Source organism: Erpetoichthys calabaricus, chromosome 12 (assembly GCF_900747795.2).
Source record: "Erpetoichthys calabaricus chromosome 12, fErpCal1.3, whole genome shotgun sequence".
NCBI classification, from domain to species: domain Eukaryota; kingdom Metazoa; phylum Chordata; class Cladistia; order Polypteriformes; family Polypteridae; genus Erpetoichthys; species Erpetoichthys calabaricus.
The window spans coordinates 124,023,795-124,049,275 of NC_041405.2; the positions used below are offsets into that span (position 1 = coordinate 124,023,795).

At 37.8% G+C, this 25,481-nt stretch overlaps 1 protein-coding gene across 2 annotated transcripts in view; it reads right to left on the reverse strand.

The window, feature by feature from the left end:
- The window catches only part of gabrb4 (gamma-aminobutyric acid type A receptor subunit beta4), a 378,684-nt gene that overhangs the window by 137,374 nt on the left and 215,829 nt on the right, over positions 1-25,481 (reverse strand). For both annotated transcript variants that reach the window (XM_028816096.2, XM_028816095.2), the window contains exon 4: positions 2,333-2,553. In XM_028816096.2, coding sequence (XP_028671929.1) covers positions 2,333-2,553 — 221 coding nt within the window. The remainder of the gene's footprint in view (positions 1-2,332; positions 2,554-25,481) is intronic.

Here is a 25,481-nt window from a genome sequence, read left to right on the forward strand (position 1 = left end):
AACACGTCAACATATACAGTACATATGCACACCCTACTGCTCTTTTATCAATTTGTTATTGTTAGATTCCCTAATTTTTTAGTCCCTAAAGATGGCTATCTAGCTGTGATTTCATTGTGACAGTAACATGGTTATGTATGTGCAGGCTCAAGTATGCAGTCCCACAGTAGCAACACAGTGCATGTGTGCAAACAATTGAAGTCACACTGGCCTTTGTCTTTATGTATGAGAATCTAAGAGTTAAAGGAATACATTTTTCTGGTCCTGCAAGAGAGAAGCTGTTTTTGTCATTTTTAATTTTATTAGTGTTTGTTATTTGCATTTGGCTTTGTTTTGAGCACTGTTCTTAATCATGTATTATTTTGTGCTCTTGTTTATTTTTCCCCTTACTTTCCTTTAATTCATTCACGTTTTCATTTTGAGGTGTGTGTTGTTTGTTATGTCTTTAGGAGCTGCACCTACTCTGGCAATGTTGGGCTAGCTGAGCAAAGTGGGCTCTCACAGACTCCATTCAGCTCTTGTTCCAGCCCAGATCATGAGCTGTCTATTATATAGTCACTCTACAGCTAAATCATCTGTGGTGATTCAATTGTAGGACTTAAAGACATATTTATTAATTTTGCATCTGTTCATTTCTCACAACGTTAGCATCAAACCAAATATTCATTTATTCTTCTGAATCTTTAATAAATTACTGTGACCCTTAGCTCACATACAGCGTAAGTCCTGAGGACGTTTAGTAAGGTCTGGAGCAGGATTACCCAACTCCAGTCCTGGAGGTCCTCAGTGGCCTAAGGTTTTTGCTTTAACCAAATTTTTAATTAGAACCCATTTTTGTTTTACTGCTCAAGCAAAATTTTTTTTTGATAAACTCATTTGTTACGATTCAAAACCCTTAATTGCCTATTTTAATTTTAAAACGCCGGATTTACATGTTAATTGTTGCCTGTTTTCTTAACCCACCATTAGTTAATAATGAGAGACAAATGACAAAGGAACCATCAGCTCTTCAAGTAACGAGCTTCCACTTAAACCTGTCTATATTCATCATGACGTATCTGTGTTAATACAATGTGTTGAAATAAATGAGAGAGAAGGGAAGGATCAAGAGGTACAAGTCTGTTCTGGACCACAAAACATATGGATAATGTTTCCCAAAAAAATGAAAAATTTACAATGTGATAAAGATTTGTTTTGGAAGATAGTGAGAAGTCAAGCAAAATGACACCTTTTATTGGATTACTAAAAACATTACAATATGCAAGCTTTCGAAGCAACTCAGTCCCCTTCTTCAGGCAAGATGTAATCTTGAAAGATAGAAAGTTAAATACCAAATTTTATTATCTGTTAGGCCTGGCTTCTAATTATGAAACTGGTTAGAATGAAAACCGGCACCCAGGTCTGCAGTTAAGTATCCCTTGAGGGAGTAGAAATTAAAGAAGGAAATGAAGCTTTAATGCCCAAGACAACTTCAAAGAGTAAGATGCCAATGGATGTTGTTCTAGGAGCATTTCCCTAAAGTACTAAATTGTATAAAACTGGCTATAAAATCTTCATTTAACCTCATTCATAATCTTTTGATTTATGTACTGGGGCACTTCATTCTAATAAATCTCTCATCTCGGGCAAGGAGGGTGAGCTGGCATACAGGGACAAGGTGGAGCGGCTGTCAAGAGTGGTGCAGAGTCAATAACCTGCTCCTCAACACCCCAAAATGAAGGAGCTTGTTATTGACTTTAGAAAAAACAAAACTGACATCCAGCCACTCATCATTGGTGGGGCCTGTGTGGAGAGGGTCCCGGTGTTCAGGTTTCTGGGCATTGAGCTGAAGGATGACCTGACCTGGAGCGCCAACACCAAAGAGCTGCTGAAGAAGGTGCAGCTGAGACTGTATTTTCTGAGAATCATCAGAAAGAACCATCTCCCCAAAAATCTGCTCCTTGCCTTTTATCACTGTTCCGTCGAGAGTATGCTTACATACGGACTGTGTGTGTGGTACGGCAGCTGCACTTCCTCAGAAAGGAAAGTGCTCCACAGGGTCGTCAGGACAGTGAAGAGAACAAAGTAAAGTAAAGTACTTTTATTACTATTCGGTTTGTTATTATTTTCTCTCTACTTGTCTTTTTAACTCTTATGCCTCACACTGAGTCAACTGCACCTTCAATTTCATTGTTCCTTTGTAAAAGTGACAATGGCAATAAAGATCCATCTATCTATCATCTATCTATCTAAATACTTCACTGAATATGGAACAATAATTTTGGTTAACATTGCCAGTTTTAATTTTGTGCAAAAAATAGAAAAACAAATACAAGAAAATGCAGACATTTACCTTAGCCCATACAACACAGTTCCATCCGGATGAAGCCGAATCATTCTGTTTTTCACTGTTACTCCATGAAGGAATGACTTTTTGTCATTCAGGAAGTAAGTATCTGGGAGCCACAGTTGATCAGCAACACGGTTGTCCAATGTAAGGTTCAGTGAAAGTGCAGTATATGCTAAGCGCTTGTCTCTCCAGCTTTGTTGGAAATACATTGTAATCGTGTAATCCTGTGGAGTGAACAGCAAAAACAAGTTTGGTTAATTTATACTGCACTGTACAATACTCACATTGATTAAAACTGAAAAGCAAATTGTTTCAAATCAAAAGAACTTAAATTCTGTACCGATTAAGTGTACATGTTATAGGAGGAACAAAATACAGAAAATGAACAAGAATACAATTAAAGTAACATAACATGTCTGCCCCGTAACTTGCTATAAAGTGTATTTCTGAAAATTGTGGGGAATAGGTTAATCTTTAATTAAGATATAAATCCATCCATTCATTTTCCAACCCGCTGAATCCGAACACAGGGTCACGGGGGTCTGCCGGAGCCAATCCCAGCCAACACAGGGCACAAGGCAGGAACCAATCCCGGGCAGGGTGCCAACCCACCGCAGAAGATATAAATTAAGAAGCAAAATCAAATTGGTGACACTAGACAAAATAAAAAGAAATCCAAGCAAATTCTGAAAACCTTTAAAGTTATCACAACAGATTAACAAAAGACACAAGCATACTTTTGACAGATGTATTCCTCCCTTTTTAGACTAGTTTACATACAGTACAGCCAGACCGCCTTCCTCATGTGTTAACTGCATAGCTCTAAGATGATGGTTTGTACAGCCCGGTGACTGGACTATTACAACTATATAAAAAAGACTTTCATTTTATTTTATATCTCAGTATTGTTAGTGAAGGGACAAAAAATATATTATGCTGTTTAAAATTTTGCTGATTGTGTTTTCAGTAACAGCTCTCCATTACTGGATTCCTAAAAACAAACAGGGATAGTCCTGGCTGCACCTGTAACTCATGAGAAGTACGCGTCCTTCTGGCTTTCTTTGCCAGAAATTTGTAGCTTATTTCTCACCTTATTTGAGCCCTAAGGCAGTCCCTTTAAAACAAAAAGAACTCCTTTCTGGGGTTATGGCTTGAAATCAAATATGCAATATAATGTTTATTATTTTTTCAGTACAGGCTAATGAAAGACTTATAGTGGCAACAATGGGTGATACACAATGGGCGATCCACAGAAACCAACACTGAATAGGAGACAATCGTTCATATAGCAAATTAGCTAATAAATAGGTGAGCCACTTACAAAGTGGCTTCAGAATGTTGATGCCACTGTGAAACAGCATTATTCTTTAAAAGACATGACAAGACAAGAAAAGAGAACAAATCTGTATTTGTTGGTGGAAATCACAAAAAGGAAGGCAATGTAATTTGATATGCACTATGATTCAATTGAGTTTGTGTTTTTTCTTCAACATAGTAGATAGGAATAACAGGAAAAGGAGAGGAAACTTGATAACCATACAGTAGAATATACAAAAAAAGAAAGAGAACAAAGTGAAAAGTAAACGAGGATGCAAAAAACATGTAAAGTAATGCTTATTCAGGGTGTGGCGGATGGCTGGGTCCCATGTCCGGCCGGGACGCCTCTTCGACGTATGTTCCGGAAGAGCAACCATGGGCTGCTCAATACCTCTCCCAGGACGATTGGTGGCAGCCTCCATGGCTGACGGTGGTGCCTCAGCTTCCCGGAGAGCTCCATGGAAGTTCTCCACAGCCCTGTTGGGATCTGGGGTGGCCGCCAGTGGGCGCTGAATGGGTCTCTGAGCCCGGATGGACAAGTCTTCAGCCCACCCAGAGCTGCAGCTGGAAACAGGTGATTAAGCACCTGGAGCACTTCTGGGTGGGCTATAAAAAGGGCCAGCAACCACGACTCAGTGGCCAGAGTCGGGAGGAGGAGGACGAAGCTTGATGGGAGGAGTGGTGTTGTCAGAGAGGAGTGTGGTTTTTGTGCTTGTGTTTGGTGTTTTGGACTGTGTTGTGCCTGTGGGGTTCACGGGGAAGACATGCCCCACAGGTGAAGAAAATAAAAACTTTTTACACGTGCCTCCGTGTAAATCTGTGCCAGGTCGGGCTCAATATAGCGCCTCAATTACAAGGGTTATTACCTATAACTAAAATGACTAAAAAAGCATTTTGTTAATGAAAATAGAAATAAAACTAAAAGCTGAGTGCAAAATGAAAACTAACTGAAATAAAATTTAAAAAGGTAGAAACTAAAATGTGTTTTCAGTTTTCAAAATAAACTGATTTCTGTTGTACGTCATTTTTTCTGAGGTGTGTGTGTGTGTGCTCACTATTACACAGTAGCACACAAAGATGCAAATCAGGAAACTCCATGGCCAAAATTTAACAAAAGCGACATGACACAATGCCCCTACCCCCAGCTATTAAAACTTGGCATAGAAAGCTCATCTTTTGAAATCCTTTGAAAATTGATATTAAAGTAACCCCACTAGTCTATCTATGTCCATCCATTGCAAAAATTATTCATACACAGTTTGACTTGTTAAGGTCAATAAATCACATCTAATTTGAACTCAAGTTGTTAAAAGTCAGACTGAGGCCACAGAGACAACTGTTTAGAACAAAATAAGTCCACCATCAAACTGACAAATCTAGTAACAATTAGAATGTTAAAATCATGTTGTTTTGCAAACACTAATGAAGCCAAAGCAATATTCCTTAGCATGGCAAGTAAAATGTGCTGAAAATAATAAAAGAATACATGGCACATATTTAAGTGGTATGGAAGCCAACAAGAAGCAGCACTGGAAGCAAAGCAATGGTATGGAGGTGAACCGGAAATGGAAGCAGTATCCAGTTACAAGTAATTACTTCAGAATCAGTTAGTTCAGTTCAATGACTAATTATGGATTAATACAAAAATGAACCTAATAACAAATGGTGATTACTTGTGTAAGGGTCCTTGAAAATAAAAGAACAAAGGCTGTTTTACACGTACAGTATTCTGAAACAATGGAGTAATCTTCAGTTGACATGGCTGGTTTTATGAAGGTAGCCTTTCTGTTAGGAAAATGTAAAAATCAGGAGTGGGAGATCTACAAAATTAAGGCATCAGGAGATTCTGGCATATGAAATTTGAATTACTCTGACATGTATTACTCATTAATTATTACTCTTCATTAGTTGTTATCAACCATTACATTACCTCCATTCACTGATGTAAAAGTAGGCCTAAAATCTGACAACAGCAAATATCACAAATTTGACAAAGTGAATTTGTGTAAATAAAAACAACTTGTATAAATTTAGTATTTACTAATTCATGACATTAATATAAATACAGTATTACATTTTTTTTAGTATTGATTTTAAGCAGTATTTATTTTTCTGTTATGTCAGTGACAGTAAGATCACTAAGATTATGGCAGCATTCTTTATAAACCCTGTGCTGAAATCTCCCTCCAGGCCAATAAGAGTTCACCCATTTGCTGTCACAAATGAAATTTTGTCCCCGATGTTAGTTTCGACCAGCGTTTCTCAACCTTTAAGTATTTGCGACCCGGGTTTTCATAACAGTTTTAATCATGCCCCCCTAACGTTTTTTTGAAAGGAGTCCACTAATATCAATTTGTTCTTTTTTAATTAATGATATATCATAGATGCATATTTTATTATACCTACTTAATTTTTATCGACATTTATCTAACTCTATATTTATTTTTCTAGTATCAGAATGTAGTTTAAGTTAATTTGTTTTGGTTACAATAGATGTATTTTTCATATTTTCGATTCTTGTTTTCTTTTTTTCACATCTTCGCGCCCCCTATTTTGTTACACACAGTTTGAGAACCGCTGGTTTAGACAACGGATTAGAAGGATTCGATCATGAATAAATGTATGCGTGGAATACTTTATTTGTTATAAAAATATATATATGCTTCTGGCCACCATTCAATATTGCATGCCCAGAATGTGATTTTTCTTGAAGATTACGGACAATAGAGTTGTCATTTATAGCTATTTTAAATCAGGTTTGAAAGATTTTGAATAATCTACTTGTATGTGCCTCGTGTGGGCCTATAACCTGCAGGAGGAGCCTTAAGTGTCCAGTGCATTATGACTTGAACACAAGTGGTAGACTGATCTCTTGCTACCAAAACTGACTTTACAGACATGAAATGTGACCTCTCTAAAGGAAAAAGAAATCCAAGCTAGTGGAGGCAGAAAGGTAACATCTAGGTATAGTCAAGATAACCTCAACACACAGCATGGATTCTGGAACCAAACCAAACAACCAAAAGGCTGGACTCTATTCCACTCTGGAGTTGCCATGGGTGTAGGCTCATTGCATGTATCTTGACGAGAAGTGGACGAGAAGACTTTGAGTTGGGGGCAGGACAGGTGCTTATGCGCCGACAACTGGGTCAGAGTATTTGGGCTTCTCTGAGACCTTGGGAAGAGCACTATAAGGTGCTCCAACTGGGTACTCTATTGTTCTACTAGAGGACTTTAATGTTCATGTGGGGAACGATAGTGAAAGTTGGACTCAACTTTGTGTTATTGGACTTCTCTGTTTGTCATCTTGTTTGAGCATAAGGGTTTTCATTAGTCTACTTGGCAATAAAGCAACAGCACCCTAGTCTGTAGGTCGATGATCGATTTTGTAGTCATGTCATCAGATTTATAATTGCCAGATGCCAGATAGACCGGTCCAGCTGCATGGCAAGACAGTCTGAAGCCTTGGACAGATTCAGCGACCTGAGACATTCTGAGGCCCATAAGCTGATGTCCTTCTAAGGCCTGTCAGCAGCATCTCTTTAGGCTCCCCTCACTTCCCTGGAACCAATCCCCTGTTTTTCTGATGTACTGATGCCTACTGTACACCCATGTCAATTTCAATTCCTTTTAGTTCCTGTTCTCAAACCAATGGATTTGGTAGTTTAGAGACCTGTGTATTCAACATTTATTAAACTTCTAAACTATCGAGGTCTCTCAGTTCTGCATCCAAAACAAAACCTTAGAATGTATGTGTAATTTGAGTTTTTTGTGTGAAAAAAAATGAATACATTTTCTAGGTAAAGCAACACATCACATTAAAAGTGTCTACTGAATCCAATTAGTAAATTATTTAATTGTACAGTTATGAAAGAGGTGAAAATAAAAGTCATGGTGTTTCTCACATGGATATAAACAAGTTCCAGGCCCCACAGTGTGTGAAGTGCTCGGATCTGTGTAAGGCCTAAAACTGTTCTGACTGCAGCTGGATACTTCTTACTGGGAACGTCTGACAGACGCTGTCCAGGAGATCTTCCATTTGCCTCTCTGGATGATATTCTCTTGCGTTCCAAGGGAGGCTGGGGATATTGAACACGAATGGAACATGTTCTGCGTCTCTCTTGCTGAGGCGGTTGTACAGAGCTGTGGCCATATGGTTGTTGGTGACTGTTATGGCAGTAATCCCCGGACCCGGTGGTTGTTGCCAGTGGTAAAGGGAGCCGTCACACTGAAGAAAGAGACCTTTTGAGGTGTACTAGATTGTGGGACTCCAGTGGCAGTTGACAGATACTGACAGACCAGATGCAGGGAAAAAACTTGGGTGTGGGAGGTGTTCTGTGAAGCCATGGAAAATAACTTCTGGCAAACTGTCAAGCGGCTCAGGAGGGAGAAGCAGTGCTTGTCCATGTGGGAGGCTTACCTCAACTGGGGCTAAAATTAGACAGTGGAAAGAACACTTTGAGGACCTCTTAAATCCCATCAACTTGCCTTCTTTTCAGGAAGCTGACTCCTGGGGTGGATGATATTTGCCGAGTTTTTAAAGGTTGTGGATTTTCTTGGACCTTGGTCTTGGTTGACACACCTCTTCAACACTGCATCAAGGTCAAGGAAAGTGGCTGTGTATTGACAAACTGGGGTGGTGATTCCCCAGAGACTGTAGTTCGACATTAGGGGGATCACATTCCTCAGCCTCCCTGGGAAGGCCTATGCCAGGATCCTGGAAAGGAGGAGCTGGCTGTTGGATGAACTTTGGATTCAGGACAAACATTGTGGATTTTGCCCCAGTTACAGAACACTGGACCATCTTACAGTTTACATGTGCTTTGTGGACTTAGGCGCTCGGTCTACTGTTGTGGGCTACTCGATCCCTGTAGAGCCAGAAGGAAAGCTTGGTTCACTTTGCCTGTAGTAAGTTACACACATTCCTGGTGAGTGTCAAACTCCTTCAGGGCTGCCCTTTGTCATTCATTCTGTTAATAATTTTTACAAACAGAATTTCTAGACACAGCCAAGGGGTGGAGGATGTCCAGTTCAGTGACTTCAATAACGCATCTCTGCTTTTTATAGATGATGCGGTCCTGTTGGCTTCATCAGGCTGTGACCTTAGACACAGACTGGGGAAAGGTCATGGTTCTCAAACAGAAAAGGGTAGAGTGCCCTCTCCAGGTCGGGGATAAGGTGCTGCCTCAAGTGCAGGAATTTCAGCATCTCAGGATATTGTTCATGATTGAGTAAAGAGGGGAGTGGGAGATCAACAGGTGGATTGAAACAGTGTCCGCAGTCATTGTTCCGGTCAATTGGAGTGAAGAGAGAGCTGAGACAAAAGGCAAAGCTCTCAGTTTTCCAGTATATCTACATTCCTACCATCATCTGTGGTCATGAACTGTGGGTAGTAACCAAAAGAATTAGATCACAGAGACAAGCAGGAGCAATGAGTTTCCTTCCCAGGGTGTCTGGACTCAGCTTTAGAGATATAACAAGGAGCACAGACATTCAGAGGAGGTCAAAGTAGAGCTGCTGCTCCTCCACATCGGAAGGAGCCAGTTGAAATGGTTCAGGCATCTGATTAGAATGACTCCTGGACACCCCGATGGGGTGGTGTTTCAAGCATGTCCAACTGAGTGGAGACCATAGTGGATGCTTAGGACATGATGAAGAGATTATATCTCTCTGCTGGCCAGAGAACACCTCGGTACCCCCATGGAGGAGGTGGCAGAGATATAAAAATACCTGTCTGGGCATTTTTCCTTAGACTGCTACCCCCATATCCCAGACCCGGATACGCAGCAGAAAACTGATGGGTGGATGAACACTTGTATGTAACACAACCATTAAAAAAAGTAAATGTTTAAGTTGCCCGCACAATTTTTTTTTTTTTTACTTCTAGTCAAGAGTTACATGCAGTATATCTGTGCAGCTTCTTGAATAAATTAATAAATTATATGTGCCTGAATAGTTTAAATAAACATGGCACTTTAATAAGTACATTTCAAGTGTGTTCTATAATGCATAAAAAATTCAGGTTATTACATATGAATAGATAGTTATATTGCATAATAGTAAGTAGTGCGCACAGGGTAATGTAACTGGAAATTATTTCTCACAAAGACAAATTATTGCTCCTGACAACTCAGTCCTTTGATGAAAAATTGCTGTTGACTGTCCCTGCTTTTTTACTAATAGCTATACAACTTGTTACTATGTAGGTTTATGAGCGCAACATTTTTCAACATGTTCACCCAGCAAAGGATTGGTTGTAAACAGGAAGGTACTGTCTTGGAGTACTTTGTGTAGGACATATGCAATAACAGTAGTAATAAAAAGAAACTGAGGATAATAACAATAATAACCTACCAAATAAAGTAAAATATCAGGCTATGGTGGTCAACAAACTTCAACTATGTCCCTGCAGAAAGTTCCCAATCGAATGCAAAACAAGAGAAAGAGCAGTGGCACCGCTATTTATTAAATCAGTAATGTCTAGCAGGTTGTATGAATCATCTGCCTTCATAAGGTAGTCTGAAGTACTTGGTGCAAAGTTTAAACCGCCTGCTCCTTGAAAGAAGGATGCTGTTGCATTAAAAAACCTCTTGGAAAATACTCTCTCGGCATACGGTGTGTTGATTACAAACTGCTTGAAGAAGGGGCCTGAGTTGCCTCGAAAGCTTGCATATTGTAATCTTTTTAGTTAGCCAATAAAAGGGGTCATTTTACTTGACTTCTCATTAATGTCCATAAAATAGGCATTTTTAAGGTAAAATGAAAACTAAACTGAATAATATAAATAACACAAACTAGATTATAAAAAATAAGAAAACAGTCAAACCTTCATAAAACTAAACTTGAATGACACTGAAAATGAAAAGACATGTAAAACTAGGTTAGAAATAGAGACTAATTTAAGCAGTGTAATTAAAATGATCTTGGCAAAGATAAAGTAAAATGTTAGAAAATGTGCAAATACATTGCATTGTGGGAGAGGAAGGTTTTAGTAGGTTGTGTCTGTAGGTCAGATAAAGTCCAAGATGTAAAAATATGTAAATGTCATTGAAAGGGATATGATAGTAGGGTTCAAACATCACAGCGTGAGTCTACAGTATCTGTAACCCCATTCAGTTTCACAGTTACATTAAGACCAGAAATCCAGTAGTCATATGGCTGACAACAGCCCAATAATGAAAAAACTGCCAGAGGCTGATAACATGAGCAAAATTACAGATAAGCTGCAATCAGAGATGCCGAACAAAGAATATCTGAATGCGTGCCTTGTTATTAGTGGGGTGTGACAACCAGTGATTCAAATGAATTTCACTCATGTCAGCAAAACAAGAAATTGTGATAGCAGTTGACTTTGAAACAAAGATAATGGACACGGAAGAATTAGAAAAAGACCTCCTAGCCTAATGAATCCTTATTCTTTCCAACTCATGGTGATGTGGGGCTCAAGATATGGAAACTCAAATAAACTAATCCATCTATCTGGCCTGGCAACAAGGCAGCCTGGTAGCTGAAATGTAATTAGCAATATTTTGTTAAACACATTAGGCCCATTGATACAAATAGACTTTCTGAATTTGAACACTACAAGGTGTCTGAATATTTTTGCGGATCATATGTATCACTTCATGGCATCAGTCTGCACATCTGCAAAGAAGGTTTTTAATGACCCACAGAGTTAGGGATGTACTATAATGGTTTCAAGAACATGTTAATGAACGCAGTTGCCTCACCAGTCACCAGATCTCAATGTAATCGCCTGTGACATTAGATGGAGTGATCTACAGATATACACCATTAGGTCGAGAACTATGAGACATTTTGGAATCAGCAGGGTAGGATCCCTATGCAACTCAAACAACAAATTGGCAAGTCCAGTTCTCTAAAAATTCCAGCTTTTCTGAGGGGAACATTTTACTGTTAGGTAGGAATAGTGGTCACATGGTATGTTGATTATCAAGGAAAATCTATTAGTAGAAGAACTGTGATGGACTGGGACCTTGTCTTAATGCTGTTTCCTGCCATACTATCTGGATAGGTTCAGCCAGTACCAACGCCGCTAGCCATGAACTGGGTCAACTTGGTTTTACGAATGTCATGGCATATTTTTTGTAGAAACAGTTTCCAGTTAATAGTTAAAGATTATACAAATATGGAGGAAAGGGTCTGAGGCAATCTGGGGGCAAGTGTAATAATATAAATAGAAACAGAAATTGAACACTAAAAGATGAAAATCGATACGAGAAAAGTAGTGTCAATAAGAGACTGTCATAAGTTAATTTCCCCACATAAGTTTATGATTATTCTTTCTATTCCCTAAATACATTATGATTTTTACTTTTTGATGTTTATTTATTTATATTATCACTTTTTGATTAGTGTTTCATTCAGAGGCAATTCCATTTTGTATGGCTAACTAAAGGCCATATCCATATTGGTTATGATTGTCACTAGGCCAGTGATGACAGATGACTAACTGACTCCCAGAAATGACATTCCCCTATACTGGAAGAATCACAGCACACTGTCTTGGTAAAATGTATTCAAGCAGTAGCAATTACAATGTTCATCTCAAAAAATAATAGTAGTGTAAAAAATATTTTGGAGCCATCCCTAACTGTACCACATGCTGAAATGGGGTTGACACATCTGTCAAGGATTGCTTGTCCGTCGCCAAGGCAACTCCAGGTTTGCTGCATCACCAAGGCAGCTGCAAGTTTGCAGCCAACCCACGTAACACGTCTGTCGCCCGATGGTTGACGCGGGGAATATTATAACCTGGCCTTTGGCCTTGCTCCGTCACTGCTTGTTTGCTGTGTTTGTGTGTATTGAAGTGGTAGCTCCCATTTGAATAAATACCATGACTGTTCCTGTTTAGATTGGAATAAAGTTGGTTTTCTTAAAGCCGTTGGACAGCGTCTTCTCTTGGGGGCAAGACACTGACTCACGCGTCACAACATGTTTCAGAAGTGTCTGAAGACCCTTGTTCCATGAATTTCTGTTTAATTGATAATGACTGTTTTGGGTTTAAGTAGCCAAGGAAGTATAACTAGCTTGTGTTCTTCACTTGTGATGATCAATTTTTTAACCTTGTCCTCTAATACTGGTTCCTAAACAGTCCCCAGACTGATTTTTACTGGATTAAGTTAACCTATTTTGGATAAAAGTGATAGCTGAGCAAATAAATGTAAATATGAATACATGTGTATTGAAATACTTCAAATGTAAACGGCCAAAGGCATCACTGAAACATATATGGATTAACGCTCCAAAAATTGATTTTACTGGATAACCTTCTTCCACTCGATTATTAGACAGTTCTGTCCATAGTCACAATTACAGTACCTTGGGGAAATAAGATGCTGCACCTTTCGTGACCTTTGGTAAGAATAATAAAAAGGACTGACACTGAAGATGGATATTATTTTAAAGCCAAACATTACTTCTGCAGTTTGGATTCACTTTGGTTTCAAACCGAATAATAAAGGGGAGCGTGAAAAATTAAAGAGGCTATTTGCAATCATTGCTTAAAAAATACAAGCAATTTATGGACATGTTTAAAACACAATTGTGAGACCCCCATCCCAATCCATATGCCTTACATTTTCTAAAACATCTGATTGAACTTTGTTGTGATTCATCTTTATGTAACTTATAGCCCAGTATTTGGTTTTCATATGCTGTCACTTGCAGTGAAGTGTTTGCTTAAGTAAAGACGCATACCTTTTTTAATAAAAAAGTATCAAATACTATTGCATATTTTATAGGCAGTAAAGCTGGTCATGAAGCAATGCACTTTCCATTTTTAAATAAAAAATTGAAAGTGCAAATAAAGACACATTTATACTGTTTGTTTATAACAGAAAATCGACCTCAACAGTACATTAATCTATATGATAATCACTCAACTCCCGGAAAACATGTATCGTCGGTACATTTTGTTAGTCACTTGAATCTGCCTACTGACACACCTCTTGTCACATGATGTTATCATGTAGCCATCAGAATTTTAAATAAATCCTTACTTTGAGTAGTTGGATAGAAACAGGATAACAGACTTTGGAGGACTTTATCTTTGGAACTGTTTTTCAACAATGAATTTGGGATTTGGTTTTGATTATTGATGAATATTTTTTTCATGTTTTTCCCCCTGTCTGGCCACTGACTACTCTTTTGTTTTGCCCCTAAAAGAAAACTCTTTGTTTCCTGGTAAAATATTTCTAAAAGCCTTATTGGCTTACCATTTTTCTTTATAATGCTGACATAAGAGAGATATTGCAGGGCAAAAAGACGGAACAAAAAGATCAAAGATAATGAAGAAAGAATATAGCACAAATGGATACAGTAAATGTAAGAAATACATTTGAGTAAAAAATATACCAATTAACTATCCTCCTAGAATAATATATATATATATATATATATATATATATATATATATTTGAAAGAGTGTGGCATTCCAATTTTGAAATTATAAAGAACTAGGAAAACAGCTGGAAAAGGCAGAGTTACTTTATTATCTCAGGAAAAATGAAAATGGAAATGTGTGAGTAGAAATAAATAACCCAGAAATATAAAAGACAGAATTAGAAAAAATACACAAAATAGATGTGCATTAAAACATTTAAAACAGGAATAATTGAACCCTTTAAACAAGAAGTATGGACAAATATGCTGGGTGGTATACATGGAACAGAATCAACATTATCCCAATTGAAAAAATACAAACATGAAAGATGGTGCCCAAAACCAGACAATGGAATTAATTTTAAAACAAAAAAACAGTTCTGAAAGATGAAACAATTACAGAAATGAAACACAGTAAAAATAAGTAAAAAAAATAAGTAATAGAAAATTAGAAAAAGTTGGAACAGTATGTTAAATGAAAATAAAAAAAAAATGCAGTGATTCAACAAGACAGGTCTGAAATGCAGGAATGGATGTATATTACCAAATCAAATGAAGCTGACCAGACAAAACATGAAATATGTTGGATTCATACGGTCTACAATGAAATAAAAGTCTAAGTAAATTTAAGAATCACTACATTTTTTTTTATTTGCATTTTCCATACCGTCCCAATTTTTTCAGATTTGGGGTTATATATTTAATTTAATGGTATAACACTAAACTGGGAAAATATTAAATAAAAATAATAAAAAGAAGGAATTAAAACCCTTTTTAAAGCCTAACATTACTCTGTGCTAGTTTCTTGCATCTGTCTTGTGGTATGTTTTAACACATTATTAAAATTTATTTTCAACTTTTTAAAATTTTTATTTTTACTATTTTCTAGACCACTGATTCCCAAAGTGGTCTATATGGACCCCCAGGGGTCGATTTTGACTTGCAGGGGGTCTATGTCAGCAAGAAAAAAAACTTGGGGGTGCACGAGATGTAAATGGTTGTCCACGTGAGCGGACACAAGTTTTCATATCAGCAGCAACGCATCGCACGCGTACGCGCAGTGAACAACACTTGTCCAGACCTGTACCAAAGCTTTGCATGGACTTGCTCGGACTTTGATTCATCTATTATAAATAAGAGTGTTAGAGACAAACACTGTTCGTTAGCTTTCTGAGTTTTGAGAAGAAAAGTGCCTTGAAAATACGTTCAAAAATATAAATAGGTACAAGTCAAAGTGAATCAAAATCATCTTCTTTAGGAGTGCCCAAGAAAAGTAAGTACAAAATTTTATACATATTTTTGCATTCGCTCTGATTGCATAGAGCCGTAGATGCTGATCACGACTTTAGATAAAGTTGATTTTTCCTAAATTCCTAAAAAAACATTTTCTAGAAATATTTCTGTAAGCTATTTTCGCGGACATTTCAACATTTTAAAAATATTTTTAAAATATTTGTGTGCTGTCTGGGCAGGAATAAATTTTGAATTGCTCTGTCTTATGTTTAAATAGCTTTTTTTATATATTTATATTTTATATTGACTATATATTTATATTTTGTGTCTTTTCAATAAAGGTATGAATAAAAATTGTACATGTTTTTCTTTTTTTTTTTACAATTGTCCACTCTACAAAAAAGCAGCACTGTCAGTTGTCAAAAACACATTTGAAGTTAATAAGTTTAGGAAAATTCAATATTAAGCAGGCAGGGGGTCTATGGAAATCGGTAAGTGGTCTACGGGGCAAAAAAGTTTGGGAACCTCTGTTCTAGACTGTCATGTCATTTTTTTACCTTTCTAGAATTCTTTTTGTCTCCGATTTTGAGGTATCATGTTGTTATTTATGGCTTTGAATTATTTTGTATAGCTGTAACTGTGACATCACCATGCTGCCATTTTGGGGTTTCAGTTTTCTTTGAGGTAACACCATTTTGAGCAGTTGATTGTAGATGATACTTTATTGTTTATTTGTGTAGTTGATCATAGATGCTACTTTGTTGTTTATTGTTGCTATGGCTATAGCTAGTCATATGACACAATGAGGCATCATGATGTCAGGTCCTTTTTTCCTATACAAGATGGTGGCACCTATCTCAAAGTGTTTAAATGAAAAAACAATTAAAAATACAGCTCATTTTTTCTTATTATGGTTGTGGGTAAAAAATCACATTTGCATTAGAACGTTTGTTTCTCTGCATCTTTCTAAAGATCCTGACACTGGTAAAAGTAGTTTAGGAAGATGGATGGATGAATGGTAAAAGATGTGTGCATTAGTGTGCAAAAGATAGGAAAAGGATTGTGGCTTCAATGTCGTTTTGTTTTTCGGTTTTTGGGTTGCCCCTTTAAACATCTGTTACATATCTCAAATGGTTTCATTCAATTCAGTTCAGTTTATTTTTGATAGCGCTTCTCACTGAGTACAGACTGTAATAATGCGACTACAGTTTTACAAATTATTATTTACATCATGCACAGACATAAAAATTTGTTTTAACAAACAGTAAAACAAAACAGATGCAAACTGATTAACATAAATGAAACCTAAACATTTCTGTCCATTAACATTATCATTTAGCCATGACCTATTGCCAACTGAGGAAAGAAAAACAAAAACTCTAGACAGCAGAAGACAAACCTCTGGGGGAGTCCTCAGTCAGTTATAAAAGACGAAGTTAAAAGATAAAGTACATTTTACATAGCAAATATTTCTGAAAATTCTTTTAAAAAGCCATTAAAGAAAGACCTCAATTTATCCTTGATAATCATAAAAAAAAACAACAGTATTTTCGGATTTACCATCAGTTTCAATCCAGTATTACAAACCCATCTTGAGCTCACCTCCTGCCAATTTCTGAAATGATTTTCTAGATAAGGGGTGAACCAGCATTTGAAAAAAAAGACCTAAGGTTAAAGGTTCTTCTAGTAGTTACTGGAGTCCCTCCGCCCAAGTTGTCTATTACCTTTAAAAAGCCAGGTCTCTGTTTCCTAATAGATGTCATTATTTGCTTTAGCAGGGAGTTAGAAAACCCTTGCCAATGCTGGGATGCCTTCACTCTAACATCCTGCAAGAGCTTCACATGCTTCCGCTCAAGAGACACTTATCTTCCTTTAATGCCGTTGCCATGGCATATACTGTAGGCATAGTCTAGCGGCCCCCTGACTTTTTGGACTGTTATATATATGAATAGTCATTGCTGTGTTTCTCTTTTGTTGTTAGGACCTGTGAAGTCTTTCCTTTTAATTTATCAGATTTTTCTTTCCTGCAATTCCTGTACCAACTAGATGCCCTACTACACCACCAAAAAAGGTCTAAAAGTAGAGATGTCATTTTGAAGACTTAAATATATCAAATGCAAAATATTTTTAATAATACTAGAGGATTTGGATGCAACATAGTGCTAACTATATATAGCTTTTGCATAAAGTGTTAATATAGGTAACATATTATTTTCGATAGTAAATGGAAGAAACTGATGGAAGAAACACATAAAGACCTGAACAGACCTGAACTGCAAATGAGCAGTCCCTAGAGTGTGTTGAGCTGCCCATTACATTTTATTAAAAAATTTGGTGGATAATAAGAAAAGGTCTCTTGTTTGTCGTCATCAATGGAAGACTCTGAAATATAAACATGACCTGAGTAGCTCCTGTGTCTTTTTATGTATAATTGTGTTTCATTGGAAGCATAATTTGCAACCCTCAACACCTGTTTTACCAAATTATGGTCTACCAACAGTTGGTTTATATGCTCTCTCTTTTATGATTATCATATTTTTTCCACTACTCTTTTTCCTATTTCCTCAATCTCCACCAGTAACTGTTTAGCAAGTTCTAAGACTGAGGTTTCTAACATGATGTTTTTGATCCAGGCCTGAAGAATGTAAGGTTGGACTATGAGGTTTAGCTGAGCCTGGGCCAATCAGATCTATTCTTGTATAGATGGATTTACATCCATGTTGGGAAGGCTATCAAACTTTTACACCGCAGTATAAGCAGTCAGCTGACCAAGCACCCTGATGCTGTGTATATTGTTGCTGTGGACTTTAACCATGTGGATTTAAAACCTGTGCTCCCTAAATTCTATCAGCACGTCAAGTGTGCCACCAGAGGAGCTAACACCTTGGATAAAGTCTACACAAACATTAAACGGGGCTACAGGGCAACACCGCTACCTCACCTGGGCCACTCTGACCACACATCACTGTTTTTAATTCCGGCATACATCCCACTCAGGAAAACTGCCCCTAACAGCACAACAGTTAAAACTTGACCAGATGGAGCCTCTCAGCAGCTGCAGGACTGTTTCAGTAGCACCAACTGGAACATCTTTGAACACCCAGACCTTGAAGTGTTTAGTGACAGCGTACTGTGTTATATTAAGAACTGCACAGACATTGTCACAGTGGATAAACGTATCTGGGTCTATCTCAATTAGAAGCCCTGGATGACCAAGGAAGTCCAGAGGCTGCTGAAAGAGAGAAACACTGCCTTCAAGTCTGGTGACAAGGTCCTCTACAGCACTGCCCGTGCCAGCCTAAAGAAGGGCATCTGAGAGGCCAAGTTAGATTATAAAAGGAAGATCAAGGAACACCTGGACAGCAACAACGGCAGGCAAGTGTGGATGGGTGTCCAGCATATGACCAACTACAGGACCAGTCCCGGAGCTGTGGGAAGTGATTTATCGCTGGCCGAGGAACTGAACCACTACTTTGCCCAGTTTGAAGTGGATCCACCAGAGACAGCCAGACCCCATCCAGAAACCAACAACAGTCCCATCTTCACAGTGGGGGAGCATGAGGTGAGACGCACGCTGCGAGCTGTCAACCCATGGAAAGCAGCTGGACCTGATGGCATCTCAGGACGCATGCTGAAAGACTGTGCAGACCAACTGGCTGGGGTCTTCACCAGGAGATTCAACCAGTCTCTGTCTCAGTCCACTGTGTCATCCTGCCTGAAATCCTCTGTCATAGTGCCTCTGGCCAAGAAACAGACCATCACCAGTCTTAATGACTACAGGCCAGTTGCACTGACCTCTGTCTTTATGAAGTGCTTCAAAAAGCTCTTCAGGAACCACATCATGTCATTCATTCCTCCCATGCTTGATCCGCACCAGTTTGCCTACAGAGCAAACAGGTCTACGGAGGATGCTGTGGCCACTGTTCTCCATGTTGTTCTGTCCCATCTGGAGCAGCAGGGGAGCTACGCATGGCTGCTCTTCATAGACTTCAGCTCTGCCTTTAATAACATCTTACCCCACAGACTGGTGACCAAACTGTCAGACATAGGACTGCCTTTGGATCAAGGACTTCCTGAGTGATCGCATTCAGTGGGTTAGAGTGGGCCCCTACTTCTCAACACCCATCAGCCTCAGCACTGGCTCCCCACAGGGCTGTGTGCTGAGCCCCCTGCTCTATACCCTCTACATGCACGATTCCATTCCTGCCCACCACAGTAACACAATTGTTAAGTTCGCTTAACGATACCACGGTTGTAGGGCTGATCTCTGGGGGGGGGATGAGTCTGCCTACAGGGATGAGATGGAGCGGCTGACAACATGGTGTAGGAATAACAACTTGCTCCTAAATATATCCAAGACCAAGAAGCTCATCGTGGACTTCAGGAAGAAGGCAGACAACATCCAACCACTCATCATCATAGGGGACTGTGTGGAGAGGGTCTCAGACTTCCGCTTCTTGGGAGTCACCATTAGGGAGGACTTGACCTGGGGAACACACACTGCTGAGGTAGTGAAGAAGGCCCAAAAGAGATTCTACTTCCTGAGGTTTCTCAGGAAGAACAACATCCCTGAGAAACTGCTGGTGTCCTTTTTACCGCTGCACAGTAGAGAGCGTCCTGGCCTACTGTCTCTGTGCGTGGTTCTCCAGCTGCACAGTAGCACAGAGGAAAGAGCTCCACAGGGTTATTAAGGTCACCCAGCAGATAGTCAGCTGTCCATTCCCCTCACTAGAAGAACTACATAGTTCCTGTTGTCTCGGGAACATCAAGAAAATTTTTCAGGACCCATCACACCAAGGTCATGCATTGTTTGAACGCCTGTCTTCAGGCAGACGTTTCAGATCCATAAAGACTAAAACAAATAGACTGAGAAACAGCTTCTATCCTTCCGCCATCACCATGCTGAATGCTGCTAAGTGGTCAATCTGACCAAGTGCACCTTCATGTTTACAATACAATACACTCTCATGTTTACAATACAGCTCTAAGTCAACATTGGCTATGGGAAAAGTGCAATATGATGTATGTATGAATGAATATTAGTTTTAACTTGAGTAATTGTGTTTTGTTTTTATTTTATCTTTGCATTGGGAAATTGCACCTAAATTTCGTTGTACAATATCTCATTGCTACAATGACAATAAAGATTTTCATTTGATTTGATTTTATTTGAAACACAAGCTTGAATGCGACAAACAAATTAGAGTTTTCAACCTTACCATTGTTCCTGTGAATTCTACTCTTAGGAATGTGTACTGCTAATGATATTATTCATTTCAAAGTATAAAAAGAAATATTAAAAAAGCTGAGATACCATAAACTATGAGACTTTGAGACATAGAATAATAATTAAATTTAAAAAGAAGAGAAGGAAATTTAAAAAAAAAAATCAGAGACCTATATCTTTGCTATGTGAAAACTGTAAGATATTCACAAACCACTAGCAAACTGAGGAAGGGAAACAATTTGGTTGTTACTTTTGCATGATTGTGCGTGTTGACTATCACAGAGAAAAACAACAGATAATCCAAGTTTATTATAAACACGATAAATTATTCAAGGCTAAGACAATGCAAAGTAACATTAATCAATCCAGATACTGAAACATCCATTACTTTATCATGAATATTTATGTGATGTACAGATAAAAATAACATTGTGGGTCATAAAATTAAATGGAATTATTGTATATTAATTAGAGAAAGTAACAGAGACAGAAAGAATGCACTGAGAATAAAGAACTTTTTTAGATTAAATAATTACATGGTTTAAAAATTTGTATACAAAATTTCCCTCAAAGTTTTGACAAGAGGGAATTTATGTGTGGAAATCAAAGCTTAAACCGGAGTGTGTTAAGGTTGCCCTCTGTGTCCTCTGTTAGCAATTTTATTTGACTGTTGTGTAATTCTTTTAGGAATAAAATGGTAACAGGAGCTGACACAGCAAGAGCAAAGGAAAATGTTTATTTTGCTGTATGTGCAAAATGTTACAGTCATATCCTAATATAGAGTAAGGATATTAGAAACAATAAAGCAAACACAGAAATATTATGAAGGGTCAATCCAGCCATAAATTTACTGATCCCACAATTTCCCTTGTAAGGCTACAAGACGCCAGACTCTGTGTCAGCAATTTAGGGTGCAATGCAGGAATAAACCTTGGATTGGAAACAAGTCCTGTGCATGGCATGAAGGATGAGGACTGGATTTAAACGTAAACATGTCTGGAGTTTGTTTCCCCCAATGAATGGAAAGAAAAGAATAATACTAATAAAATGTTTATTACCTGTAAATTATTGGAATAAAAATTGTGAAAAATGAGAGGTTTTGGAGAACATTATAAGTAAAAAGTGGGTTATGTGGAAGATTAGGGAAATTAATAGTTGAATGGAAAAGCAGTAATAAAGACAGTGCAATTCCAAAGTTAATGTATACTGTTATTACAGTTCTGCAAGGACACTCAACACTCTGAAGAGCCACTTTGGCACCTTTATTTTTTAGGGTAGAATGTAAGCGACTGAGATTAAATGCCAGGACAACTCATCTTTCTGATAACTAAAAAGCCAACTTGTTTCATCTAATCTGTACACTTCCTTGTGTGTTGGTTTGATCTTTGTGGAGTTTTACATGATGAAAGTTTAAATAAATTGCATATGCGGAAAACCAAATTGCATTCTCGGCATACTAATGTATGGAGTGATTGAGGTTGACCTAGTGCATGACACAATAGATGAGTGGAAAGATACAGCAGGATTAACAATTTTCTAAGTTCCTTGAGGCCATATTAAATCTTCACTGTTGTATCTAAAAGGACACTAAAATTCAGCATGCATTGTCCTTTATCATACTAAATGAAAATCAAAAAGTGTATTCCTTACAATTTCATTTTTAATTAAGCTCCATGCTACTGTGGTTGAAATTATGTGTGTAATGATGTTTAAATAGGATAATGCACTTAGATATTGAACTGAAAAAATATTCTAGCCTTAAACCTGTAACTCTTTAAATGATTTTTTATATGTTGGGAGAATGTATTCAACTTAAAGTTAACTATACATGAAATGCTTTTACAGAGTCTGATACAAATCAACTAATTTTCTGAAAATTAAAGTCCTCTGGAATTAATGTTTAGGCACTTTCAGTATATTAGGACATGGGCACTATTGGCTATATTTCTAAAAATACTTGTAGAGGTAAGAAATTGTGCTTTTTATAAACTCACGCACAAGAGTTCGGTGTGTGTGTACAGTATGTGTCTTTACATATGGGGTAGGTTTTGGATGAAACACCATCACTAAACATATTTCTGCTTCCTTTAGAATGATGGAGAGCAAGCAACATTATTTCTGCTTCCGCCATCACTACCCCTGCCACCACTGTAAAAATCCAAACCAGACAGGAAGTCCCTGTTCATTGTGGAATACACAGTTTGTACTTTGCTGTGTGGACTATAGCTATTCCCAAACTCAAAATAATGGTAAGGAGACCAAAAATTTCAAAAATCATCTTATTTGTTAGAGTAAAATAATAAGCAGAACATGGCATAATCACTATTTTTTTTTACATTCGACTGCACTCACTAGGCTCATAATTCCAAGCTCAAAGTAGGTTTGGCCAAAAAGGACTTTTAAGCCCCAGTTTAAACTTGCTGGGAAAACTTTTCAGACAATTTCTGAAGTCAGTAGCACCCTTTGGAACTCCTTGTCCCACCCTGCTAGACTTCCCTCTAGAAGCCATAGATGTTACTGCAGGCCTTAACCTGAACTTTGCTCACTTCAGAGGGTGGAGGAAAATCCCAGGGAGCCTGGCCATGACAGCAGGTTGAAAAGAATTATACACAACTGATTAGTCCTCCCTGCTGCCACCTTCCAGGTTGACAACTTCTGTTATCTTATATTCAGATTCCCAATGGCATTGCTCAACAGGCATACATCTGAAATAACTACTCAATGGGATTTACTATTATACTATTATACTGCAGCATTCATGTGGTCTTGGATAATTTGTAGCTCTGAGTTGTGATTACTGTTGATTTGTTACTTGGTCTGCCAAAAAAGCAATTAAAGATAAACGGAATTGTTAGTGGAAATAAAGAGCAAAATAAGTGTTTTAAATGTGTTCACTCCAAATGCAATTTAACCGAAAAATGTCATTTCTGGCTGACCAGATTATATGTTTTAGATTATACAATTGACAAAAGTGAAAGGTCAGTCTTACGTTACAACTCAAACAATACAGGTAGATTTGTTTTGTCCAAATTGTCTGAATTCGATCTTTGAGTTTGTAGTGTGTTCACATGGAGTTTCCATTTTTGGAATCTTGGATTTACTTTTTGTCTGAGAGCACGTGAACAAGTGTACTACTGGTCCCCCTAGCATGTTTCTTCATCCTATTGTAACCGTAAGATAAGGTTCAATGTTGCCCAAGCCTGTTTTTCTTTTATTTTCATCACTCCAGTTGCTGCTGCTTCCTCACACAACTAACATCCTGGGTTTGTTTGAATCTCATGCCCAGTAGTTTCCCACGATGTGAGAAAGTGCGATAATATCCAGCAGAGATCAGTCTTTCATTATAGGAATATTGGCAATGATTTCAGGATAGCTGTTCACATATCACACTGTTATTTCTTTTTATTGAATTCCTTGATGCAATGGTTATTTCATATATTTTTCATTCATCCACAGCTATTGCTGTAAACTCTGCGGAAAAAATGCATACTCCTTAAAGCCACTGTTGATGTCAGGTAAATAAGACCCTGCTTGATCTCACATAATTTTCAGGTTTGTTAAGATAGGTCTAATAAATAATAAATTCATAATCACCAATATCAAATGTAGCCTAAGTGAGGTGCTTCAATTCCCACACCTAAATCACTCAACCTTCAGATGTTCCCAAGTATAGAAATATGGAAGCAATTTTAATGTAGTAAACTGCATGTAAAGCATCTCGGAGTGGCAATCACCTTAAAAAGACAACTCTACAATGCAGTAAAAATTACAACAAGATATAGAAAGTGCACACATGAAAAGATCTGTGAATCTTGTAATTTTCCACACACACTTACCCAGTAAATGATGACAGGGAAATGGAGCCAATTCCAACATCAAGCGTAGCAAAGTCTACAGGGGGCATCAGTCAGTTCATTACAGGGCCCACTCACACATCCACCCACTATTACACATTACTCAGTGTCCCGGAGCTGTGACGCAGCAGCACTAAACCCTGTATTACCACACTGCTCCCAGCTTTAACAGAATGTGTTTATTCTAGAAGTCTGTGATATATCTCTTTAACTGAAAAATATTAAGAAAAAAAAAACTTCACAGTTTATGTGGTTCAAGTTCGTCCTAACCTCAAGCCAATGCAGTGGACACTTTGTTATGAATTATAGATTGGGAGACAAGGTTAAAGAAGCAACTGAAGCTGTTTGCAAGAAATTATTACAGTAATATGTTAAAATGAAGGATTCTGGGAACCTCTGACTATACTCTCAAGGTGGCTCCCTGCATATGATGGAGAGTGTGGTTCCTTTCTTTATACAACATGCTGCAGTTAAAAGCAGTATTGCATGAATTTGCACTTTTATTTCTTTCACTCCTTAAATGTACAATTCTCAATCAATAATTCTTCACTGTGTTAAGTTATTTTATAGCAAGCAGCATCACAAAGAACGTAACACACCAATCAATATCAAAAAGGAGGCACATTGACTGTTCTTAGCATATAATGAAGACTATATAGTTCATCTTCCTTTTTACTTCGAAGATTATGAAGGTATTGAAGACACAGCATTATAATTCACAAGAGCTTACAAGAGCAGTTGAAAATAGTGGCCATTAAAACAAGGAAACTTTTGAAAGGTGATTTGAAAAAACATATTTACTTAAAGGAACTCCAACCACTTGTATCTTTGTTGTCTTATATAATTATTTTTAAAAACAAATCACACACTGCACTGTGTTTTAATTGAACAATGTCAACCCATTTTGTTTTCTTTACTCAATGTGTCCCAATCATTATTATAAAATTTTGAAGTAAGAAACAGCTAGCTGTGTAAGCCCATGCTGTAAAAAGCCCGGGCTCCTATAAACTATTCAAATCATCAGAAAAAAAAACTGAAATGCAGAGTTGACGGTTTTGTTTTGCGTACGTGCTCGCCCCCCTTGTCTTTCAGCGGCTAAGCGAGTTTCTCTCTCCTC